Source organism: Rhinoraja longicauda, chromosome 7 (genome assembly GCF_053455715.1).
Source record: "Rhinoraja longicauda isolate Sanriku21f chromosome 7, sRhiLon1.1, whole genome shotgun sequence".
NCBI classification, from domain to species: Eukaryota; Metazoa; Chordata; class Chondrichthyes; order Rajiformes; family Arhynchobatidae; genus Rhinoraja; species Rhinoraja longicauda.
Genome location: NC_135959.1, coordinates 69,345,515 through 69,367,929, shown reverse-complemented (window position 1 = coordinate 69,367,929; position 22,415 = coordinate 69,345,515). Strand labels below are relative to the sequence as shown.

General features: G+C 40.9%; 1 protein-coding gene across 8 annotated transcripts in view; it reads left to right on the top strand.

Moving 5' to 3' along the window:
• The window catches only part of khk (ketohexokinase), a 42,638-nt gene extending 21,968 nt beyond the window's left edge, over positions 1-20,670 (top strand). For 3 of the 8 annotated variants that reach the window (XM_078402817.1, XM_078402816.1, XM_078402814.1), the window contains exons 4-10: positions 1,562-1,696; positions 5,629-5,703; positions 6,027-6,099; positions 13,392-13,538; positions 15,200-15,288; positions 16,681-16,835; positions 17,657-20,670. In XM_078402817.1, coding sequence (XP_078258943.1) covers positions 1,562-1,696; positions 5,629-5,703; positions 6,027-6,099; positions 13,392-13,538; positions 15,200-15,288; positions 16,681-16,835; positions 17,657-17,742 — 760 coding nt within the window. In that variant the 3' untranslated portion in view covers positions 17,743-20,670. Of the gene's footprint in view, positions 1-510; positions 646-1,561; positions 1,697-5,628; positions 5,704-6,026; positions 6,100-13,391; positions 13,539-15,199; positions 15,289-16,680; positions 16,836-17,656 lie in introns of all 8 variants that reach the window. The other 5 variants (XM_078402815.1, XM_078402820.1, XM_078402818.1 and 2 more) reach the window with 5 other exon arrangements.
• Positions 20,671-22,415: the final 1,745 nt, after the last annotated feature.

Sequence of the window (22,415 nt, the reverse complement as noted above, 5' to 3'; positions counted from 1 at the left end):
ACTCTACAAACTCTCTTTCCTGGGGTCCATTTGAATGAGAGAGGATCTTATTTTGAACATATAAGTTATTAAGGGATTGGACACGTTAGAGGCAGGAAACATGTCCCCAATGTTGGGGGAGTCTAGAACCAGAGGCCACAGTTTAAGAATAAGGGGTAGGCCATTTAGAACGGAGATGAGGAAGAACATTTTCAGTCAGAGAGTTGTAAATCTGTGGAATTCTCCACCTCAGAAGGCAGTGGAGGCCAATTCTCTGGATGCTTTCAAGAGAGAGCTAGATAGAGCCCTTAAAGATAGCGGAGTCAGGGGGTATGGGGAGAAGGCAGGAACGGGGTACTGATTGTGAACGATCAGCCATGATCACATTGAATGGCGGTGCTGGCTCGAATGGCCTACTCCTGCATCTATTGTCTATTGTCTATTGTCTATTGAATTGATAGCCATCCTATCAATGTTGACCTACTCCCTGAAGTTACTTTCTAAAATATTCTCTCTATAAATATCTCACAGTTTTATTTATGATGACCTCAGACGATATGGGATTGATGTGACTAATGTGGTTGTTCATGCAGAATCATCCTTCCCAGCCTCCATTATCATCAGCAACATAAGCAATGGTTCACGCACTATCCTTCACACAAACAGGTTTGTATGTGTCCCAGAAAGCAGCTCAAACTTGCAAACAAACACGGGAAAGAATAGACTCAAAACAGAATATTGACTGATTCTTGTCATGTGTTCAGCAGAATAAGGTTATATTTCACACGGTTCTTGTCTGTGTTCTCTGGCAAGGATGGATTCACGGGTCTAAAGACCTCACGCCAGAACATCGCACGACTTTCTCAGCGTCTTGAAATTGGTCACTGGAAAGGCTTTGGCTATACTTGCACTCATTGAAAATGAACGTATTAAAATCAACCTTTTCTCACCTATAATCTCTCACTAATTTTGAGTATTATAACCCAAATTATACTTTAAAAATCCCAGATCTCCTGGTTGGTGTCACAGTGTGTTAATTGTAGAAACTCAGGGTGCTCTATTACTTAGACGTTACATATAAGTGCAAATTATTGTTAAACAAAATCTTAGTTGTAGATTTTCTCACCAGGAAGGGGTTAGAGTAATTATAAGATTAATAACATTATCAAAGTTGCCTGATAGATCACTTAAGGTTACAATTAATATCAGCTGCCAGTTCTGGCAACAACAACCTTGGGTGTTAATTTTGACTTCAACACTATTAATGTCTGGCTAAACAGTGAACATTTCTTCAAAGGTAGTATCACAAAATGCTGGAGCAACTCAGCGGGTCAGGCAGCATCTCAGGAGAGCAGGAATGGGTGACGTTTCGGGTCTCGACTGAGTTACTCCAGCATTTTGTGATACCTTCGATTTGTACCAGCATCTGAAGTTATTTTCCTACACTTCTTCATAGGTAAGTCATTTCCTTGTGGCCAACTATACAGTCCAGTTGACAGATACTTTTATTTTGTGAATAGCCAATAACAGCAGATTTTCTTCATCTTTGTTTCCTACGCCTTTGCCATTTTGCATGGTGAAGTTTCATAACAGATGATTTTCGTAGCAGAGGTATTAATATATCCAATATTGTGTGCCAGCGTGTGGGCGTTACTCCTTGTGCCTGCTGCCTCGTCAACGTTACCAATGGCTCTCGAACGGTCACACTATCCGACATGTAAGATTTGTTGTCACTTCAATCTTGATTACATACACGATTAAATGTGTGGCAATGCAGAAATACTCCTTTCAGGCCTTTCAATATTATAAGTCGTAAAGAACATTGCTTTTGGCACAATGAGTTAAAAAAAAACGACACTGGGTAAATTATTAACCTGCATGTTCCATTCTGTGAGCTGTTCGTAATCCGACCAGTTCACAGCCACAAACTGAATATGGAACACAGGTCTATTTTCCCCTCGTGCCTAAATTACTGACACCGAGACCAACTCCAAACTCTTTTATTCCTGTCTTCAGTACAATCGTAGGCAAACACAAAAAGCTGGAGTAACTCAGTGGGGTCAGACAACATCTCTGAAGTAACGGTATAGGTGACGTTTCCGGTCGAGACCCTTCTTCAGTACAATCTTGAGAAAGAAAGATCAGCAAATCTACACCGCTGGTTGCTCAAACGTTTGTTTGTATTTAGAGGTTATAAGTTACGAATGCAGATGGGTGTTCCTAAGCTGCACAGGTCCTGTCCATAGATGTAATAAGGTCCATGTGAAACTCATACAGTGTGTTGGGTTCACTGAACAAGATTGTACTGAAGAAGGGTCTCGACCTGGAAACGTCATCTATACCTTTTCTCCAGAGGTGCTGTCTGACCCACTGAGTTACTCCAGCTTTTTGTGTCTGTCTACGATTTTACTGAAGACAGGAATAAAAGAGTTTGGAGTTGGTCTCAGTGTCACTAATTGAGGCATGAGGGAAAAAAAGACTTGTGTTCCTTATTCACGACCACTATTCTGTGACTACCACCTACGACATTGGGGTTTCGACCGCCGGCTGCAGGAACTTCGATCACCCCGACTGCGGATGGTTCGATTCCCCCGACCTCTGGAGAATAAAGAGGAAGATTGGACTTTATTGCCTTCCATCACAATGAGGAATGTAGGGAATCCACTGTGGTGGATGTTTATGTTAACTTTTATGTGGTTGTGTGTCTTGTTGCCCTTTTTTTTAGTATGGCTGCTTGGTAATTCGAGTTTCACTGTACCTTAATTGGTACATGTGACAATAAACAGACCTTTGAACGTTTAGTATCAATTGAAGCAATTGTTTGGCAATTTCCAAAGCAATTTCCAATGGTGAAACTGGAAGCCGATATTTCTTCGAGACAATGGCACCTTTTTTTTCAAAACATTTTTTTCAAGACTGAATTTCATTTAAATTTAATAAATGAAAGGTAGCTCGCTTGTATGCATGTGAGTGGTGTTCATGATGAAAGTGCGCCTAAATTTGTTTTTAGTTTAAAAAAGTATCCTATGTATCTGCATGTACTGATTACAGTTGAGATATTCCTTACCTAATAGGCTGTGTATAGTTCACCATGTAGACAGAAGTAGTTCCCGAAGGCAGCCCAGCACTACAAAGCCAATTGGGCAATAAATGGCGGTCTTGTTTGTAGACTCCACGTCCCATAAATTGGTGGTAAAAAAATTCCAGATTTTTGCCAAATATTTATCTTTCCTTTATTGCATCCATAGTATTTCCCTCAAAGAATTATGTAAATAAAATTGAGTGAAGATTATCGGACACCTGACATTGTTATCTTATGACTTTCCTGGCTGTACCTTTCCTGCACTGGGGGACAAATGAAAGTTTCTATTATTCTCTTAGTATCCTTAAAAGGAGTATTTCTACATGTCACATGGCGTTTACCTTCTGCATGGCACCAAAATCAAATATATACATGATTTTGAATTCAATAACATGAAAAATCATGGCTTGAAATTTGAAAAAATATATAAATTACACATATAATTTATATACAAAATTGCTCATTTGTTTGTTTGTTTGTTCCTGAACCACAGCCAAAACGGAACACGATAGCGCGACAATTTTAGGCCCACCTTACTCACCGTCGTCCCTTTGATGCTAATGGAATAAGTTTCATTGAAATCAGTGTTATAATTTGAAAGTTATTCACATTTTAAAGTTTATTAAAAAAACGCGCATGCACAGTCGGGGCCAGTTGATCCGATACTTACGTAAGATGGCCGCCAGATCCATGCCTATACTTACGTATGATGGCCACCGGGGAGGGAGGGGGGAGGTGGAGGGAGGGCGGGGGAGGGAGGGAGGAGGGGGGGGGAGTGGGGGAGGAGAGTGGAGCGTGAGTTGGGGGAGGGAGGGAGGGAGGGGAAATGGGGTGAGAGGGAGGAGGGGAGAGGGGGGAGGGGGAGGTGGAGTGAGGGAGGGGGAAGGAGGGAGGGAGGGAGGGAGGGAGGGAGGGAGGGAGGGAGGGAGGGAGGGAGGGAGGGAGGGAGGGAGGGAGGGAGGGAGGGAGGGAGGGAGGGAGGGAGGGAGGGAGGGAGGCAGAGGGGAGTGGGGGAGGTGAGAGTGCTGCACCAATGCAGGAGAGGCAACCCTAGGGGGAGGGGGAGAGGGAGAAGGGAGGGAGGGAGGGAAGGAGGGAGGGGGGGAGGAAGAGGGGAGGGGAGGGATGGGGGAGGGGGAGGGAAGGGGGAGGGACGAAGGGGGAGGGAGGGGGAAGGGGTTGGGGGAGGGGGAGGGAGGGAAGGGGGAGGGGGGAGGGAGGGAGGAGGTGGGGATTGGGGAGGAAGAGGGAAGAGGGGAGTGGGGGAGGAGAGGCTGCTGCCCAATGCAGGAGTGGTTTGGACCCAACTGGTTCACTTGGTCCAGTAAAATATAAAAATTAAGCCTGCCTTGTTTACAGGTTAAACAATCAACTATTCAATTTCTGCATCTACCACTTAGTGTTTAGTAATTATTGACATTAGCATGAAAAAACAAGATTTTACAAGAAATATTTTGAAGACTCCAATCTAAATTGATAAATTAGAAGCATGAATAGAACTACCCTCCATGTGTTTTCAATTCAGTGTCGGTGTGACTTCAGGTCTGATTTTTGCATTTTGTGATTTGATTTGTGTTTGGAAGGAAGTAGTTGGAGTCACTTCAAACTTCTTCCCATTTAACTTTATGTCAGGTGGGTTTTTCAAAATCAACAGGCAGAAAGGATGTTTGAAAGGCCAAAGCTGGCATTATTTCAAAGGTTAATAATTAAATGAGGTTTTTTTTCAGAACCTTTTGATAACTTGACCTTCAACCATTGGCTTAATGCCAACTGATTTTGGCTTTGTGTTTGTTCAGTGATAGCGAGTCTCATAACGAGCTTGGCACTGAGAGAACTTTGCAATAAGTTCAAAACCTAAATAAGAATTTGATAATTATGAGTTAGTGGAGTCTAGGAATTTTAAAAACACTGGCAACATCATTTGCAATAAAACTTGTATGATGAACTGTCACAGAGTTAACATGTACATCTTTAAAATATACCATCATTTTAGCTTTACAAATTAGACTCTGGATGCATTTATTCACAAAATGCTGGAGTAACTCAGCAGGTCAGGCAGCATCTCGGGAGAGAAGGAATGGGTGACGTTTCGGGTCGAGACCCTTCTTCAGTCTGAAGAAGGGTCTCGACCCGAAATGTCACCCATTCCTTCTCTCCCGAGATGCTGCCTGACCTGCTGAGTTACTCCAGCATTTTGTGAATAAATCGATTTGTACCAGCATCTGCAGTTATTTTCTTAGACTCTGGATGCAAACTGAGCTGCCATCTTACACGCGTAAAACATTTATTAAAGGGAAGGAGTCATATTTGGTGATAAACTGATCAAGAATCCTAATTAGTACTGGCTAGATATTCATCCAGCGAGAGATACATTCTCTCCGGCACAGGCCAGAATTTTGTTTGTACCCTGCCAAACTGACTAGTGTTTAGCGTGACTGTCCAAATGCAAAAATCTGGGTTTTTCATTACCTTTCTGGAGAACACGGACAAGAATTCTGTTTTATTTTTTTAATATATCTGTTTTTGGGCAAATGCTCAGCTCACAAATGAGTTAATTACTACCACAGCACCTGTGTAGAATGGAGGACTGAGATAGGGCCTGCACACTTGAACGTTCACAGTGATCAGGACAAGGTGGTGAGGTAAGAGACAAGGGAAAGGATTCAAGATCAGACGCAACATGTTTTCTATAAAATTTCAAATTCAAAATTGAATGCTTCAGTAATTTAATGCATGCAAATTAAATGCATACACCTAAATTTGCTTGATCCTCGTTTTAATTACGTTAATATAGTGTTTTTCTAAGGTTAATACATTCTTCAGGATGTTTTCTATAATGTAACGTCAATTTGGAAGGCATTACATGCCAAAAATACGACCTCTTGTAAAGCTTAATCATCTTACAGTGAAACTGATATTCTGTAACACCCATTTTAAAGTTTGATTTAAATGTGGTTGCACTTAGGAATTTACCAAATGTTAGTCCAGAGGATTTTCGGAAAGTTGACCTTACGCAGTACAATTGGATTCACTGGGAGGTAAGTAGTGGCTTTTGTAATCAAGCAGTTTATATAATATTGGTGTTATGACATTTACTACAATAGAAACAAAAAGTTGGTTGTCCAGTTTTCTCTGGAGCCAGTGGTGATGCATTTCTTGGTCATTCTTTCACATTTACCAAGTAATTGCCTTTGCTGTCTGAAAAAGGAAAGGATATATAAGCACAGAGGGAAGACTGTTAAGTATTGAGGAAACTATGCACTGTAATTATATTCACTTCAGTGATCCAAGAGCAGGCAAATCCGAAACCTATCTTTGTTTTTAAGAGCAGATTTTGTATTTATGTGATAGAGTCATCAGTGTGAAAACAGGCCCTTCGGCCCAACGGCCCAACTTGCCCATACCAGCCAACATGTTCCAGCTACACTGGTCCCACCAACCTGCGCTTGGTCCATATCCCTCCAAACCTGTCCTACCCATGTACCTGCCTAACTGTTTCTTACACATTAGGATAGTCTCAGTCTCAACTACCTCATCTGGCAGCTTGTTCCATACACCCACCACCCTTTGTGCGAAAAAATTACCCCTCAGATTCCTAGTAAATCTTTTCCCCTTCACCTTGATCCTATGTCCTCTGGTTCTCGATTTCCCTACTCTGGGGAAAAGACTCTGTGCATCTACCCGATCTATTTATCTCATGATTTTATACACCTCTATGAGATCTCCCCTCATCCTCCTGTGCATTAGGGAATAGAGACCCAGCTTACTCAACCTCTCCCTATAGCTCACACCCTCTAGTCCTGGCAACATCCTCGTAAATCTTCTCTGAACCCTTTCAAGCTTGCCAATATCTTTTCTATATCATGGTGTTCAAAACTGAACACAATATTCTAAATGCAGTCTCACCAACTTCTTATACAACTGCAACATGACCTCTCAACTTCTATACTCAATACTTTGACTGATTAAGGACAATGTGCCAAAAGCCTTTTTGACCGCCTTATCTACCTACCTGCGACTCGACCTTCAAGGAACCATGCACCTGCACTCCTAGATCTCTCTGCTCTACAACACTCCCCAGAGTCCTACCATTCACTGTGTAGGTCCTGCCCTTATTAGATGTCCTAAAATGCAACACCTCACACTTCTCTGTTTTAAATTCCATCAACTATTCCTCAGCCCACCTGGCCAATCGATCCAGATCCTGCTGCAATTCTTCACAACCATCTTCACTATCTGAAAAACCACCCACTTTGTATCATCAGCAAACTTGCTAATCTTGCCCTGTATGTTCTCATCCAAATCATTGATGTAGATGACAAACAATAATGGGCCCAGCACCGAACCCTGAGGCACACCACTAGTCACAGTCTTCCAGTCCAAGAAGCAACCTACCACCATCGCCCTCTGCTTCCTTCCATGGAGGCAATTTTCTATCCATTTAGCTATAGGGCCTGTCCCAGTTACGCGATTTTTTTGGCGACTGCCGGCGACTGTCAAAGTCGTAGCAGATCGCCGAAATATTCTTTTACCCGACGACAATGACCACGACAATGCCGAGTCAGGTTGAGATTACACCGTCTTCGGAAACATCGCAAAAATTCCCACGCTGTCAATGCTTCTCCGGCGTTCTAATTTTTGCTGAAATCACTGACAAGTCGGTAAGTACTTGAGAGTTTTGAAATAAAACATCTTGCCCGGGTTACTTGAAAACCAAGCTTCACTGTAACAAGGCATAAACTGGATTTACTTCCAGTTTACTAATAGCTGTATTTAAAAAAATAATTAAAAAAGTGGTTAAGTGGATTTTTGTGAAAAGTGTTTGGGCATTTTTTGAAAATGTAAGGGAGATGCATATCTGGTTTCTGGGTTGCATATCTGGGTTTGGAGCCCACTTTAAATGTAATGGCTGATGGCCATAAACATTGCGAAAATTCCCACGCTTACCTGACCGTCAAACTGTCGCCTCCAATCTGCCTGTCAAATGTCCTGACGGTAAATAAATTGTTTAAACACACGCATTTTATGGTATTTTGAAATGACTTTACTTATTTTAATATTATGTGCTTCTAAATGCATCTAAGAGAACCTAGCAAACCTGGGGGCAGCATGCGACAGCGCCCGCAATAAGCAACGATACCTGGCGACAAGCCAGCTCTCGCCGAGAAATTTCAAACTGGATGATTTCCCAGCGACGTGCCGAGATCCACTACGATTTTTGAAAGACTCCTCACGATCATGCCCGCGACACCCCGGCGAATTGTCAGCGACAGCCTAGTCGCCGGCAGTCACCTTAAAATCGCCTAAGTGGGACAAGCCCTTAACTCTCCTTGGATCCCATGCAATCTCTCTCTAAAATTGTCCAAGGTGCAATTTTAAAATCAGGATTTAGTTTACACACAAGCTGCATTGCAGATCAGAATTGTTACATTATTTCTAATACAGATCTTGCAAAATGGAAAGAATTTTAACAATCTCTTTGGCTTTAAAAAGATTTTTGTAAAGCCGTATTTATGAGTTTTAATAACATTTCTAATCTACATATTAAATAAAAACATGGCATTTCCTGATAAAATTGAGATGGGGAAATGATGACTCTATTTTTAATTCAGTGGCGAAGAGATTTTGGAGTTAAACCAGAGTAGCAATTGGCAGCTATAAAACTGTTATTTTCTATTTTTGCACCAGACGTTTTAAGAGTCTTATTCGGAAAAAATGAAACCTCTTCCAATTTTTAACAAATACTTTCTTCCCTGAACAAAACATAGTAACCCTGACCCCAAATTTCAGATATTTTTTTTCCCATCTTCACATTCTTGAACTACTCTACCCCACTCTTTCAAAACATCACAATCCCATCTCTTATGATCCACAAGAGTGGATCTGACTGTTCAAACCTCCTTCTTTATTATTTATTATTACTGAGTCTGGTCATGTAATTTTTCAAATTTCCATTCAACTTCTCCAAAATTCAGTTTTCATGCTGTTGTCAACAATCTTCTATTCCATATATTGTTCATAGTCAGACGTTGCATCATTTGAAATTTCATAAGTAAACATTGGTCTTTAAAAATGCATAAAAGTTTGTGATTTATAGAAACATAGAAACATAGACAAAAGGTGCAGGAGGAGGCCATTTGACCCTTCGAGCCAGCACCACCATTCATTGTGATCATCCACAATCAGTAACCCGTGCCTGCCTTCCCCCATATTCCTTGATTCCACTAGCCCCTAGAGCTCTATCTAACTCTCTCTTAAATTCATCCAGTGAATTGGCCTCTGTGGCAGAGAATTCCACAAATTCACAACTCTCTGGGTGAAAAAGTTGCTTCTCACCTCAGTTTTAAATGGCCTCCCCTTTGTTCTAATACTGTGGCTCCTGGTTCTGGACTCGCCCAACATTGGGAACATTTTTCCTGCATCTAGCTGGTCCAGTCCTTTTATATTTAGAATCTAAAATGGGCAATCACGTTCAAATCAATGGTTCTTTCACCAATAATTACATTTCAGTTATGAGGAGTAACACATTTAGACCTTGTGATCATATAAAGACATAACTCAGTGTTAGCAAAAAAGTAATTAGACAATAGACAATAGGTGCAGGAGTAGGCCATTCAGCCCTTTGAGCCAGCACCGAATTTTTTGCTTACATTTTATTGCATTCCAGTGCTTCTCTAACTCACCTCGTGTGAGATTGAAATATTAATGTAAAATTAAATGGGTCATTTGTGATGTGATATGGTTCTGCAGTTGATTTCGCATTGCCTCCACATGCTTCTATGGTAGACACTTGAGGTGATCAGTGCTGATGCTCCTCTTCCATGGTGAGCAGTCACAGCCAGGGTTTGGCTAATACCCTCCAATCCAGGCAGCATTCTGTTCAACCTCGTCTGTACCCTCTCCAAAGCCTCCACATCCTTCCTTTAATGGGGTGACCAGAACTGCACAGTTTACTCCAAATGTGGCCTAACCAAGGCTGGGAGCTCAACATCCAGGGATATTCTATATTCAGGCGGGATAGACAGAAAGGAAAAGGAGGTGGGGTAGCGTTACTGGTTAGAGAGGAGATTAAAGCAGTGGAAAGGAAGGACATTAGCTTGGAGGAAGTGGAATCGATATGGGTAGAGCTACGAAACACTAAGGGGCAGAAAACGCTAGTGGGAGTTGTGTACAGGCCACCTAACAGCAGTAGTGAGGTTGGGGATGGCATCAAGCAGGAAATTAGAAATGCGTGCACTAAAGGTGCAGCAGTTATAATGGGTGACTTCAATCTACATATAGATTGGGTGAACCAAACTGGCAGGGGTGCTGAGGAAGAGGATTTCTTGGAATGTTTGAGAGATGGTTTTCTAAACCAACATGTCGAGGAACCAACGAGAGAACAGGCCATTCTAGACTGGGTATTGAGTAATGAGGAAGGGTTAGTTAGCAGTCTTGTTGTGCGAGGCCCCTTGGGCAAGAGTGATCATAATATGATCAAAGACGTACAGGTATGTAGGTTAATTGGCTGGGTAAATGTAAAAATTGTCCCTAGTGGGTGTAGGATAGTGTTAATGTTCGGGGATCGCTGGGCGGCACGGACTTGGAGGGCCGAAAAGGCTTGTTTCCGGCTGTATATATATGATATGATATGATATGGTAGAGTTCTTCATTAGGATGGAGAGTGACAAAGTCAATACAGAAACAAGTGTTCTGAACTTAAAGAAAGGTAACTTTGAGGGTATGAGGCGTGAATTGTCCAAGATAGACTGGCGATTGATGCTGAAAGGGTTGACGGTGGACATGCAATGGAAGGCATTTAAAGGTCGCATGGATGAACTACAACAAGTGTTCATCCCAGTTTGGCAAAAGAACAAACCAGGAAAGGTAGTGCATCCGTGGCTAACAAGGGAAATCAAGGATAGTATTAAAACAAAAGATGAAGCATACAGATTAGCCAGAAAAGGTAGCATACCAGAGGACTGGGAGAAATTCAGAGTCCAGCAGAGGAGGACAAAGGGCTTAATTAGGAAAGGGAAAATAGATTATGAGGGAAAACTGGCAAGGAACATAAAAACTGACTGCAAAAGCTTTTATAGATATGTCAAGAGAAAAAGATTAGTTAAGACAAATGTAGGTCCCTTGCAGTCGGAAACAGGTGAATTGATCATAGGGAACAAGGAGATGGCAGACCAATTGAACAAATACTTTGGTTCTGTCTTCACTAAGGAAGACATAAACCGTCTGCCGGAAATAGCGGGGGACCGGGGGTCTAATGAGATGGAGGGACTGAGGGAAATCCAGGTTAGTCGGGAAGTGGTGTTAGGTAAATTAAATGGATTAAAGGCAGATAAATCCCCAGGGCCAGATAGGCTGCATCCCAGAGTGCTTAAGGAAGTAGCCTCAGAAATAGTGGATGCATTAGTGATAATTTTTCAAAACTCTTTAGATTCTGCAGTAGTTCCTGAGGACTGGAGGGTAGCTAATGTAACCCCACCTTTTAAAATGGGAGGGAGAGAGAAAACAGGGAATTATAGACCAGTTAGCCTAACATCGGTAGTGGGGAAAATGCTAGAGTCAGTTATTAAAGATGTGATAGCATCACATTTGGGAAGTGGTGAAATCATCGGACAAAGTCAGCATGGATTTACCAAAGGCAAATCATGTCTGACGAATCTTATAGAATTTTTCGAGGATGTAACGAGTAGAGTGGATAAGGGAGAACCAGTCGATGTGTTATATCTGGACTTTCAGAAGGCCTTCGACAAGGTCCCACATAGGAGATTGGTGTACAAACTTAAAGCACACGGTATTGAGGGTTCAGTGTTGAGGTGGATAGAAAATTGGTTGGCGGACAGGAAGCAAAGAGTAGGAATAAACGGGCTGCCAGGGGAGATAGTTGAGACAGGTCTATAATAACATTTAAAACACTTTGAACATGTACATAGACAATAGACAATAGGTGCAGAAGTAGGCCATTCGGCCATTCCAGCCAGCACCGCCATTCAATGTGATCAGAATGGCAGGCAGTGACTAGTGGGGTACCGCAAGGCTCGGTGCTGGGACCGCAGCTATTTACAATATACATTAATGACTTGGATGAAGGGATTAAAAGTACCATTAGCAAATTTGTAGATGATACAAAGCTGGGTGGCAGTGTGAACTGTGAGGAAGATGCTATGAGGTTGCAGGGTGACTTGGACAGGTTGTGTGAGTGGGCGGATGCATGGCAGATGCAGTTTAATGTGGATAAGTGTGAGTTTTACTAGTTTAATTCCCGGAATGTCGGGACTGTCTATTGTCTATTGATCATTCACAATCAGTACCCCGTTCCTGCCCTCTCCCCATACCTCCTGACTCCGCTATCCTTAAGAGCTCTATCTAACTCTCTCTTGAAAGCATTCAGAGAATTGGCCTCCACTGCCTTCTGAGGCAGATAATTCCACAGATTTACAACTCTCTGAGTGAAAAGGTTTTTCCTCATCTCTGTTCTAAATGGCATATCCCTTATTCTTAAACTGTGGCACCTGGTTCTGGACTCCCCCAACATTGGGAACATGTTTCCTGCCTCTAACGTGTCCAACCCGTTAATAATCTTATACGTTTCGATAAGATCCCATCTCATCCTTCTAAATTCCAGTGTATACAAGCCCAGTCGCTCCAGTCTTTCAACATATGACAGTCCCTCCATTCCGGGAATTAACCTAGTGAACCTATGCTGCACGCCCTCAATAGCAAGAATGTCCTTCCTCAAATTGAACACCAAAACTGCACACAATACTCCAGGTGCGGTCTCCCTAGGGCCATGTACAAATGCAGAAGGACTTCTTTGCTCCTATACTCAACTCCTCTTGTCATAAAGACCAACATGCCATTAGCTTTCTTCACTGTCTGCTGTACCTGCATGCTAACTTTAAGTGACTGATGAACACCCAGATCTCTTTGTACTTCCCCATTTCCTAACTTGACACCATTGAGATAATAATCTGCCTTCCTGTTCTTACCACCAAAGTGGATAACCTCACATTTATCCACATCAAACTGCATCTGCCATGCATCTGCCCACTCACACAAACTGTCCAAGTCACCCTGCATCCTCATAGCATCCTCCTCACAGTTCATACTGCCACCCAGCTTTGTGCTTTGTACATAGTAAGAAAATCTTTAGATGGGGCATCTTGGTCAGTAGAGACAAGTTGGGCCGAAGGGTATTTCGCTGCTATATGGCTTTATGACTACAACACTATCCAAAAGTGGAATTTATCAAGTGTTGACGTGAATGTCAACATGCTTAATCATAAACTAACAAAATTACACGGCATGAATCTGTGTAATTGTCATTGATATGCAGGGCAGAAATGCACCTGAGCAAGTGGCCATGATACAGCAGGTGGAGCAGTACAACACTAACGTGTCAGCCGAGCAGCGAATTACTACTTCTGTGGAGATTGAGAAAACAAGAGAAGAACTGTACCAGCTCTTTGGATGTGGAGATGTGGTATGTGGTTACATTTATTCTAGAAATGTTAGAGAAAAACAATGAACATTTTATTGGTTAAATGAAATTAGCTGTTTATTAATATCTATAATGCTTACACTCATATAAGATTGCATTACTATCTCTTAAATGTACTAAATACCTTTAAAGTATATTTATTGCTGCTTTATGGAAAAGTAAGCAGTCGTTTAATTAATTGATGGCCTGGTAAAACTAGTAAATGTTGGTTCAGGCATTAGATATCCTCAATGATCTCCTTAAAATAACACGTTCTAATACCCTCCCAAGCTGCTAGAACGGACATTTGACACCAGAGGCTGCATCTCATCTATAACACTGCCATTGGTAATGTAGTGATGTCTTCTAACATTATGGGCGTAAGTCCTACTATACTTGCAAATGCCGCCGAACAGAGCAGTCACTGGCTGTGGCTGAAAAGAAAAGATGCTGTCTGGGCTGCCACGTGACCATCTAGAGGCTAACCATAAAACACACACCCAGGTCTGATCACCCTGCCTCGACTGAGGGTGTCTTGTGATAAAAGACCGAAACACCCAGTGACGTTGAGGTACACAACTGAAGATGTGTCTGAATGGTAGCAACATCACCTAGTGGTCACCCCCAAGAACAACACCAGTCAATTGTAGGGCAAACCTTAGGGACTGTAACATCTAGTCCTACTAATCAATCTGGAGCCTTTAACCTTCAGGGCTGTCACTGCAGTAGAAACAGAGCCAGAATACCTATCTTATTTTTGCATTGATGTTACATGAAAATCATACAATTTCGCAATGCCTTTGCTGAAGAGGTGGCTGTTCATACATTAAGCATTTGACAAGCAATCCTCTTATTTTTGTAAAAGCAGTGTCTGTGGATTAAATGGATTGGCTAATATGAGACTGTGGTTCTCAAAACTGCTGCAGTGACAGACAGGCATTGGAGAGATATAAACAAGGAGCAGGAAAATATCAACAAAATCTTATTCCATTTGAAGGAGCGCTTAAATCAAAAACGGACTAAAAATATGAAGCTTCAAATATATTTAACTTCCCAGTCATGGACTAGAAATAGAAAATAATGTATTTTCACCAATTACTATTTAAATAATATACATTTAAATAATGGAAAAAGCTATAATTAAAAAGAACAAAATCTACCATGCAAACATATTTACTTATTTTTCAAGAAAATATTTTTTTACTTTGTATTTTCACCAATTATTATTTAATATAAATATCTGAAAAGTACCAAAATGGAAAAAATGTACATAATTAAAAAGAGCAACATCTATCATACAATGAGTTGGGGGAGTCCAGAACCAGGGGGCACAGTCTTAGAACAAAGGGGAAGCCATTTAAAACTGAGGTGAGAAGAAACTTTTTCACCCAGAGAGTTGTGAATTTGTGGAATTCTCTGCCACAGAAGGCAGTGAAGGCCAATTCACTGGATGAATTTAAAAGAGAGATAGATAGAGCTCTAGGGGCTAGTGGAATCAAGGGATATGGGGAGAAGGCAGGCACAGGTTACAGATTGTAGATGTTCAGCCATGATCACAATGAATGGCAGTGCTGGCTCGAAGGGCTAAATTGCCTCTTCCTGCACCTATTTTCTATGTTTCTATGTTTCTAAGCAAAGGTATTTATTGTTTGTGCATCCCTTAGGTCTTTGTCAGCAAAGATGTTGCCAAACACTTTGGATTTCATTCAGCATCAGAAGCAGTAAAAGGATTATACTGTCGGTTAAAACCTGGGTAGGTGTATTCTTAGATCTAAAATTAACTGCTTTTACTTTGAAGTGTTGGAGGTATGATTTTGGATATGAAGACCAATATATTGCACTTATTGCAACATAGCCATTTGTTCTCAAGACCGTTGGAAAAGTGTGCCAAGTATCTACATTAGTGAACACTGCCTCAGAAGGCAGTGAAGGCCAGTTCTCTGAATGCATTCAAGAGAGAGCTAGATAGAGCTCTTAAGGATAGCGGAGTCAGGGGGTATGGGGAGAAGGCAGGAACGGGATACTGATTGTGAATGATTAGCCATGATCACATTGAATGGTGGTGCTGGCTCGAGGGGCCGAATGGCATACTCCTGCACTGTTGTCTATTGTCTATAACATGCTGAATCTTTGACCTTATCTTGGAGAATAGTGCCAAATGTAGTCTTCAATTCCAATCTGTCCGCGATGATATTTATGCCATATTTTAGCCTCTTCCTTTCCTTCGTCATCTAAATTTCTCAACATTCTATTCCATGCACTGTCGTATGTTTAGTAAGTTTTCCTTTTTAAAACATCGATCCTATTTGAATCAATCATTTTCTGTGCTAGCAACTCCAATTCCGAGTCTGAAGAAGGGTCTCGACCCGAAACGTCACCCATTCCTTCTCTCCCGAGATGCTGCCTGACCTGCTGAGTTACTCCAGCATTTTGTGAATAAATCAATTTGTACCAGCATCTGCAGTTATTTTCTTATACTCCAATTCTTATCTCCCAGGGTACGTTCTTTTGATGATCCATTGCAATGATCTCCTCTTTGCTGTACCCCACAAATAGAAACACTATCTTCTTTCATCATCTTAAAGATATTTCGTAAAAATATTTCTGACATTTCAACATAGAGTTAGATTTAGCTCTAAGGGCTAAAGCAATCAAGGGATATGGGGGGAAAAAAGCAGGGATGAGGTACTGATTTTAGATGATCAGCCATGATCATATTGAATGGTGGTGCTGGATCGAAGGGCCGAATGCACCTATTTTTCTATGTTTCTAACAATAATTTGAAACATAATTTTTCAGAGGCTGGATTCTCCAAAAAATAAATCTCATCCTCTCCTTTCTTAGATGAAAGATACACAGAATCATCCTCTTTTATAGGTTTCATCTCACATTTTTTGTATAAGTTTTTTGCACTATCATCAATGCTACAAAGTCTTTCATTTAAGATTTAGTGATCAGAAATAAAGGTTTTAAGCAAGTGATTGGTGTCAGATTAGCAAATATAGTTTAGTCAACAAAAGGAGTAAACTAATCTCCGTTAAGTGATTGAATAGAGAAATTATATTAATGTAGTTTTGAGCACTCTTATTTCAAAAAAATGATTGTAATTATAGTCCATTGAATTGATTTTCTTTTGAACGTTTAGTGCACACTTAATCTGTGCTTGGGCTGAGGAAGGAGCTGATGCAATGGGTCCTAATGGACATTTTCATTCAATCGCCTTTCCTCCTGCAAAGCTTGTGGATACTCTTGGAGCTGGAGATACCTTCAATGCATCTGTGATATTTGGACTGCATAACGGTAGGTCTGAGTTTGTTGTACTCTCACAAAACCAAGTCAGCTTTTAAGAAGGAAAAACGTTTTCTAAATGCAAGCTGTTTTGTGTGACATTATTTTGAGTTTACATTGGCCCATAGATTGTTTTGTCACACATTGGACACGAGCCCTTATTTGATCATCATGAGCCCCTATCATATTTCAGCTTTAAGAACATTTTTGAGGTAATAAGTGAAAAACAGAAGATGTTATATCAATTAGGTTAGTTCATTTTCCCTTACTTTGAAAATGAGGATCAAGTAAATAAGACCGAAAATCCTTTAAAAAAAAATTTCCCCCTTGATACTCCTTGCAGATACAGACTTAGAACATTTAGTTTTGGACAGCACTTGGCACACTGTGGCATTCGTCGTGTGCAAACTTGATAATTTTGTATTCATCCTGATGCTCAAATTTCCGAAGATTTTGATTAGAATTGAATTCATGAGGAAAGGGATTTCAAAATTATTTTATTTCCTTCCCAAGAATCAATGAAGTTGATTGCAGGTTCTTTTCAATACCACCTCCACGAGATCAATTAAGTGTAAGCCTGATGCCTTCCTGCTGGTTTAAATTACTACGTTTGTTGCTGAATATTGTTTTTCGCATACACGCAATGGGAAATCTTTTGTGAGATTCTATAAAAACGACTATAAATTCTTGTATTCTCAATGTTTAAATATTATCCTAACTAGAGTGTGATCTAAGGACGAAAAGACGTTTGACTTTATGTTACGTAGATAAACCTGACCCACCATGTTATGTAATAGTATAACACTCGGTATTATGTGATTTGTATCTTGCAGGCAAGTCTCTTCAAGAAGCATTGACATTTGGTTGCCAAATTGCTGGGAAAAAGTGTGGGTTTCAAGGTTATGATGAAATTGTCTGAGCCAACCGAGGATCTAGTAAAAGAATAGCTACAATTGATTGAAATTAGAAAATTCCACACAAGAACCAGATTTTTGATAATGAAGCCATCTGATTTGCAAATATAAAAAATAGGTTTTGGAAATTTCCTTCGATTATAAAACTATTTAAAATATAATAAAACCTGCTAGATCTATCAAGGATCGAGTTCAACATTTATCATCCTGACGCAGGCATGATATAACTGCAATAGAGATTTTGATGAATCTCAGCATTTATTTTGAGTTAGTCAATGACAGATTCAAAGGTTTCAAAGCCTGTATATTGTCACGTGTACCAATTAAGGTACAGTAAACCTCGAATTACCATACAGCCATACTAAAAAAAGTAACAGGACACACAACTACATAAAAGTTAACATAAACATCCACCACAGCAGATTCCCCACATTCCTCACTGTGATGGAAGGCAATAAAGTCTCATCTACTTCCCTCTTTATTGTCCCGCGGTCGGGGGAGTCGAACCATCCACAGTCGGGGCGATTGAAGCTCCCGCAGCCAGCGATCGAAGCTCCCACGTCAGGGCGGTCGAAGTCCCGCGTCGAGTCGGTCGAAGCTCCTGCATCTTGGAGCTCCCGACGTTGGTCCACAACCAGGGACCTTGAGCTCCACGTTGTTAAAGTCCGTAGGCTCCGGCGGTTAGAACTCCGAGGCCGATCCCCGACAGGGACCGCCAGCTCCACGATGTTAAGTCCTGCAGGCTCCCGTGGTTGGTGCTCCCGGTCGATCTCCAGCAAAGGCCGCCAGCTCCACAATGTTAGGCCACAGTGCGAACGGAGATATGATACGGAAAAGAAATCGCATCTCCGTCGAGGTAAGAGATTAAAAATAGTTTCCCCCACCCCCCCAACCCCCACATAAAACAAGCTAAAGAACACTAAAACATACATTCAACACATACTAAAAAAAGGAAAAGGACGAGATAGACTGTTGGCGAGGCAAACTGTTGGCGAGGCAGCCACTGTGGCATCACCCGGTGAGAAATTCAACAATGAGTAAAGCTTTAAGGACTTGACCTTCTTCCAAAAGCTGCAATGTAATTACTGCAATTAACCTAAGCCCGTGGAGTGGGTGACTACATGAAATTGAATTTAAAGTTTTAATCAAAAACATACAATTCATTTGTGTGATTGTATAACATAAAGGGTATTTTTTCCATAAATCTTGGAAATATTTGGAATTTTACTTTTCGCGTGAAATTTAGTGTAGAAGGGTTAGGAATTGAAATAGATTAGTCTATGGAAAATCAAAAAACTACAGATGCTGGAAATCTGAAATAAAAATGGAAAATAGTGGATACACTCAGCAGGCCAGGCAGCATCTATGGAAATAGAAACATCGTTTACGTTTCCAGTCAAAGACCCCTCACCAGAACTGACATTAGCAAAAAGAGAAACAAAGTTAACATTTCGGATCAAAGACCCTGCATCAGATCTTCTCAGCTCATTCATCTTGAAGTATGAACCGTTTTTTGTTCCATAGATGTGTGCTGAGTGATTCCAAAATATTTTGTTTGAATGCATCAATAGTTCTCATTGTTAGCTATTTCACTTGTTAGATGGATTAACAGCTGATAAATTTACTTGCTGGATTCCATATTTTACAAACATTTCAGTACAAATGACAAATTTAGCACTGATAATTGCTTTGCAGGCTGTTTGTGTTTGACTGTGTTGCATTCTCTGTCCTCAACTGAGATCCAACATTGCAAAGGCTGAGCCGTGTGTGTATACATACATAGATAGATACATAGACAATAGGTGCAGGAGTAGGCTATTCGGCCCTTCGATCCAGCACCGCCATTCAATGTGATCATGGCTGATCATCCATAATCAGTACCCCGTTCATGCCTTCTCCCCATACCCCCTGATTCCGCTAGCCCGATGAGCTCTATCTAACTCTCTTTTGAATGCATATCATAGTAATAAATTAAAAATATGTGAATTACTTTTGTGTTTGCTTGAATTCAGTTGTCAATATACCCTCATTTAATGTACACCATTTTTATGACCGGAAAATATACAAAATACTACCAACGTTTTATCTACAAATGTGATCAGCCATGATCACATTGAATGGCGGTGCTGGCTCAAAGGGCCGGATGGCCTACTCCTGCACCTATTGTCTATTATCTATTGTCTATTAAAGTCCAGTGAAAAAAAACAGCGAGACAGTTTAATGAGCATGTTGTTTAAATATCTGTCTGCATAACCTGCATGTGCAATGCCCGTTCCTAGTACACAATTGACCACACTGGTTTCCATCTACCAATCCAAACCGGTGCAATGGCCATAGGCTGCTCTTGCCACGCTGCCCCTTGCACTAAACGGTATTCCCCTAACCTGATAGGCACAAAATGCTGGAGTAACTCAGCGGGACAGGCAGCATCTCTGGAGAGAAGGAATGGGTGACGTTTCGGGTCGAGACCCTTCTTCAAATGGGCCATTCTTCGTCACGTGTGTGACCACAAATATGAAAAATTGTGGACTACATCTCTTCTAATTCTGAAAGCATTACAGGTATATTGTTTTGTACTGTATATATGACTTATATATGTCGACCTTTATCAAGTGAAACTTTTATATGTTCTGCTGACAATGTTCATTTAGGGTCTGAGGTCAAATACGACTGGTCACGTGTGTGACCTCACACGGAAGCATTTTTTTCATAACTCAGTTTTATCTTACAAACTCTGAACGTTAAAAAGCTAGAGTGTTCACATCTTAAGCAGACAAGCATTATAGTTCTGTAGGTTGGAAAATAGCAGTGAATAAGATTAATCTCTCACAAGAATTTTTCTAAACTGAATATGTATCTCCTCCATGTTGTATGTGTTCTGTGCTATGTGTGTTGAAGAAATAAAAAAAATAAAAATTAAATTTTTTTTTTAACCTCTAGTTTAAATTCCATTTGGAATATTTTGGAGGACCAAGAACCAAGAACGTATTACTTTATGCGATGACGTCTGGTCACGTGTGTGACATGACATGCATAGAGGAGATATGTACAGATATGGTAGCATGTGGGTAGTGGATACCAGGTATTAAACAAGACATAACTATCTTTGGTTATTGTAGAAGAAAAGAATCAGATGGTTCTTCAGCAAAAAATAAACTTTCCTCCTAAGTACTGTTGGCCAGTAATTCATCAAATGTATTCAGTGTATCAATAATGCACTGCTGTGATTTTACTTATCTGTCGAATATTAAGAAGAGTGGAATTCTGTGCATCCCACAAGGAAAGAATCTAAAGAGCACTTTCTATTGAACTACTATTTCAATAATGAGTTCCATTTTGGAAGATAAAGGGTAAAAACCACTAGTCCATTACTGTCTGACAACAAAGATAAGTGTCAATGCTTAGGTCAAGGTACAACTGAAAATCAAAGATTCAGCAGCAGTAATATTGAATAACCACTGACAGGTGAAAGCACTTACTTTAAGCTGTCAAAAATGATGGAATGTCTACAATTGGGGGCTGTAATTTACTCTCTCAAGGAACAATCCTACAACAGGGATTGTCGTATATGCCTTGCATGATCCTGATCAACAGTCAGGTTCAGGAAACCCCTCCCCAGGTACCTTCCCTCATGACCGCAGAAGATACAACACTTGTCGCTATACCTCCTCCCTCGACAGTCCTTTCAGGTAAGGCAACGGTTCACTTGCACTTCCTTCAACCTCATCTACTGTATTAGTTCTTCAAGATTTGGACTCTTATACATCGGAAGACCAAACGCAGACTGGGGGATCGTTTTGTGGAACACCTTCGCTCAGACCGCCTGAACCTACCTGATCTCCCGGTTGCTGGACACTTTAATTCTCTTTCCCATTCTTACACAGACATTTCTGTCCTCGGTCTCCTCCATTGTCAGAGTGAGGCTAAATGCAAATTGGAGGAACAGCATCTCATATTTCGCTTGGGCAGCTTACAGCCCAGTGGTATGAATATTGATTTCTCTCACTTCAGGTGGCCCCGGCATTCCCTCTCTCTATCCCTCCCCCACCCAAGTCGCACTAGCTTCTCATTTTCACCCTATAAACAGGTAACAACGGCCTCTTTCCTTTATCATCCTTACTTTTTTGCATACCTTTCATTCATTGTTCTTTATCTCTCCACATCACCATCTATATCTCTCGTTTCCCTTATCCCTAACCAGTCTGAAGATGGGTCTCGACCAGAAACATCACCCATTCCTTCTCTCCAGAGATGCTGCCTGTCCCACTGAGTTACTCCAACTTTTTGTGTTGACAGGAAATTTTATGTCTTTTATTATTTTCATGAGCTTCACAAAGTATGTCATCATGTTTGCAGAGAACAGAGTAGTGGGATGATCTGCTAACCCTTTTTTCAAAATTTCTACAAAGATAAAGCAAATGATTGACCCTGAATATAGACACAAAATGCTGGAGTAACTCAGCGAGTCAGGCAGCATCTCTGGAGAAAAGGAATAAGTGACGTTTTAGGTTGAGACCCTTCTTCAGAGTGAGATTCAGGGGAGAGGGAGACTAGAGGTGTGAAAAGGTACAAAGACCAAATGAATGAAAAGTTTGAAAAGAACATACTTTGGCATAATTTGGAGCGGCTTTGATTTGTTCACCTTGGAAGAAAAGGAATAGGTGACATTTTGGGTCGA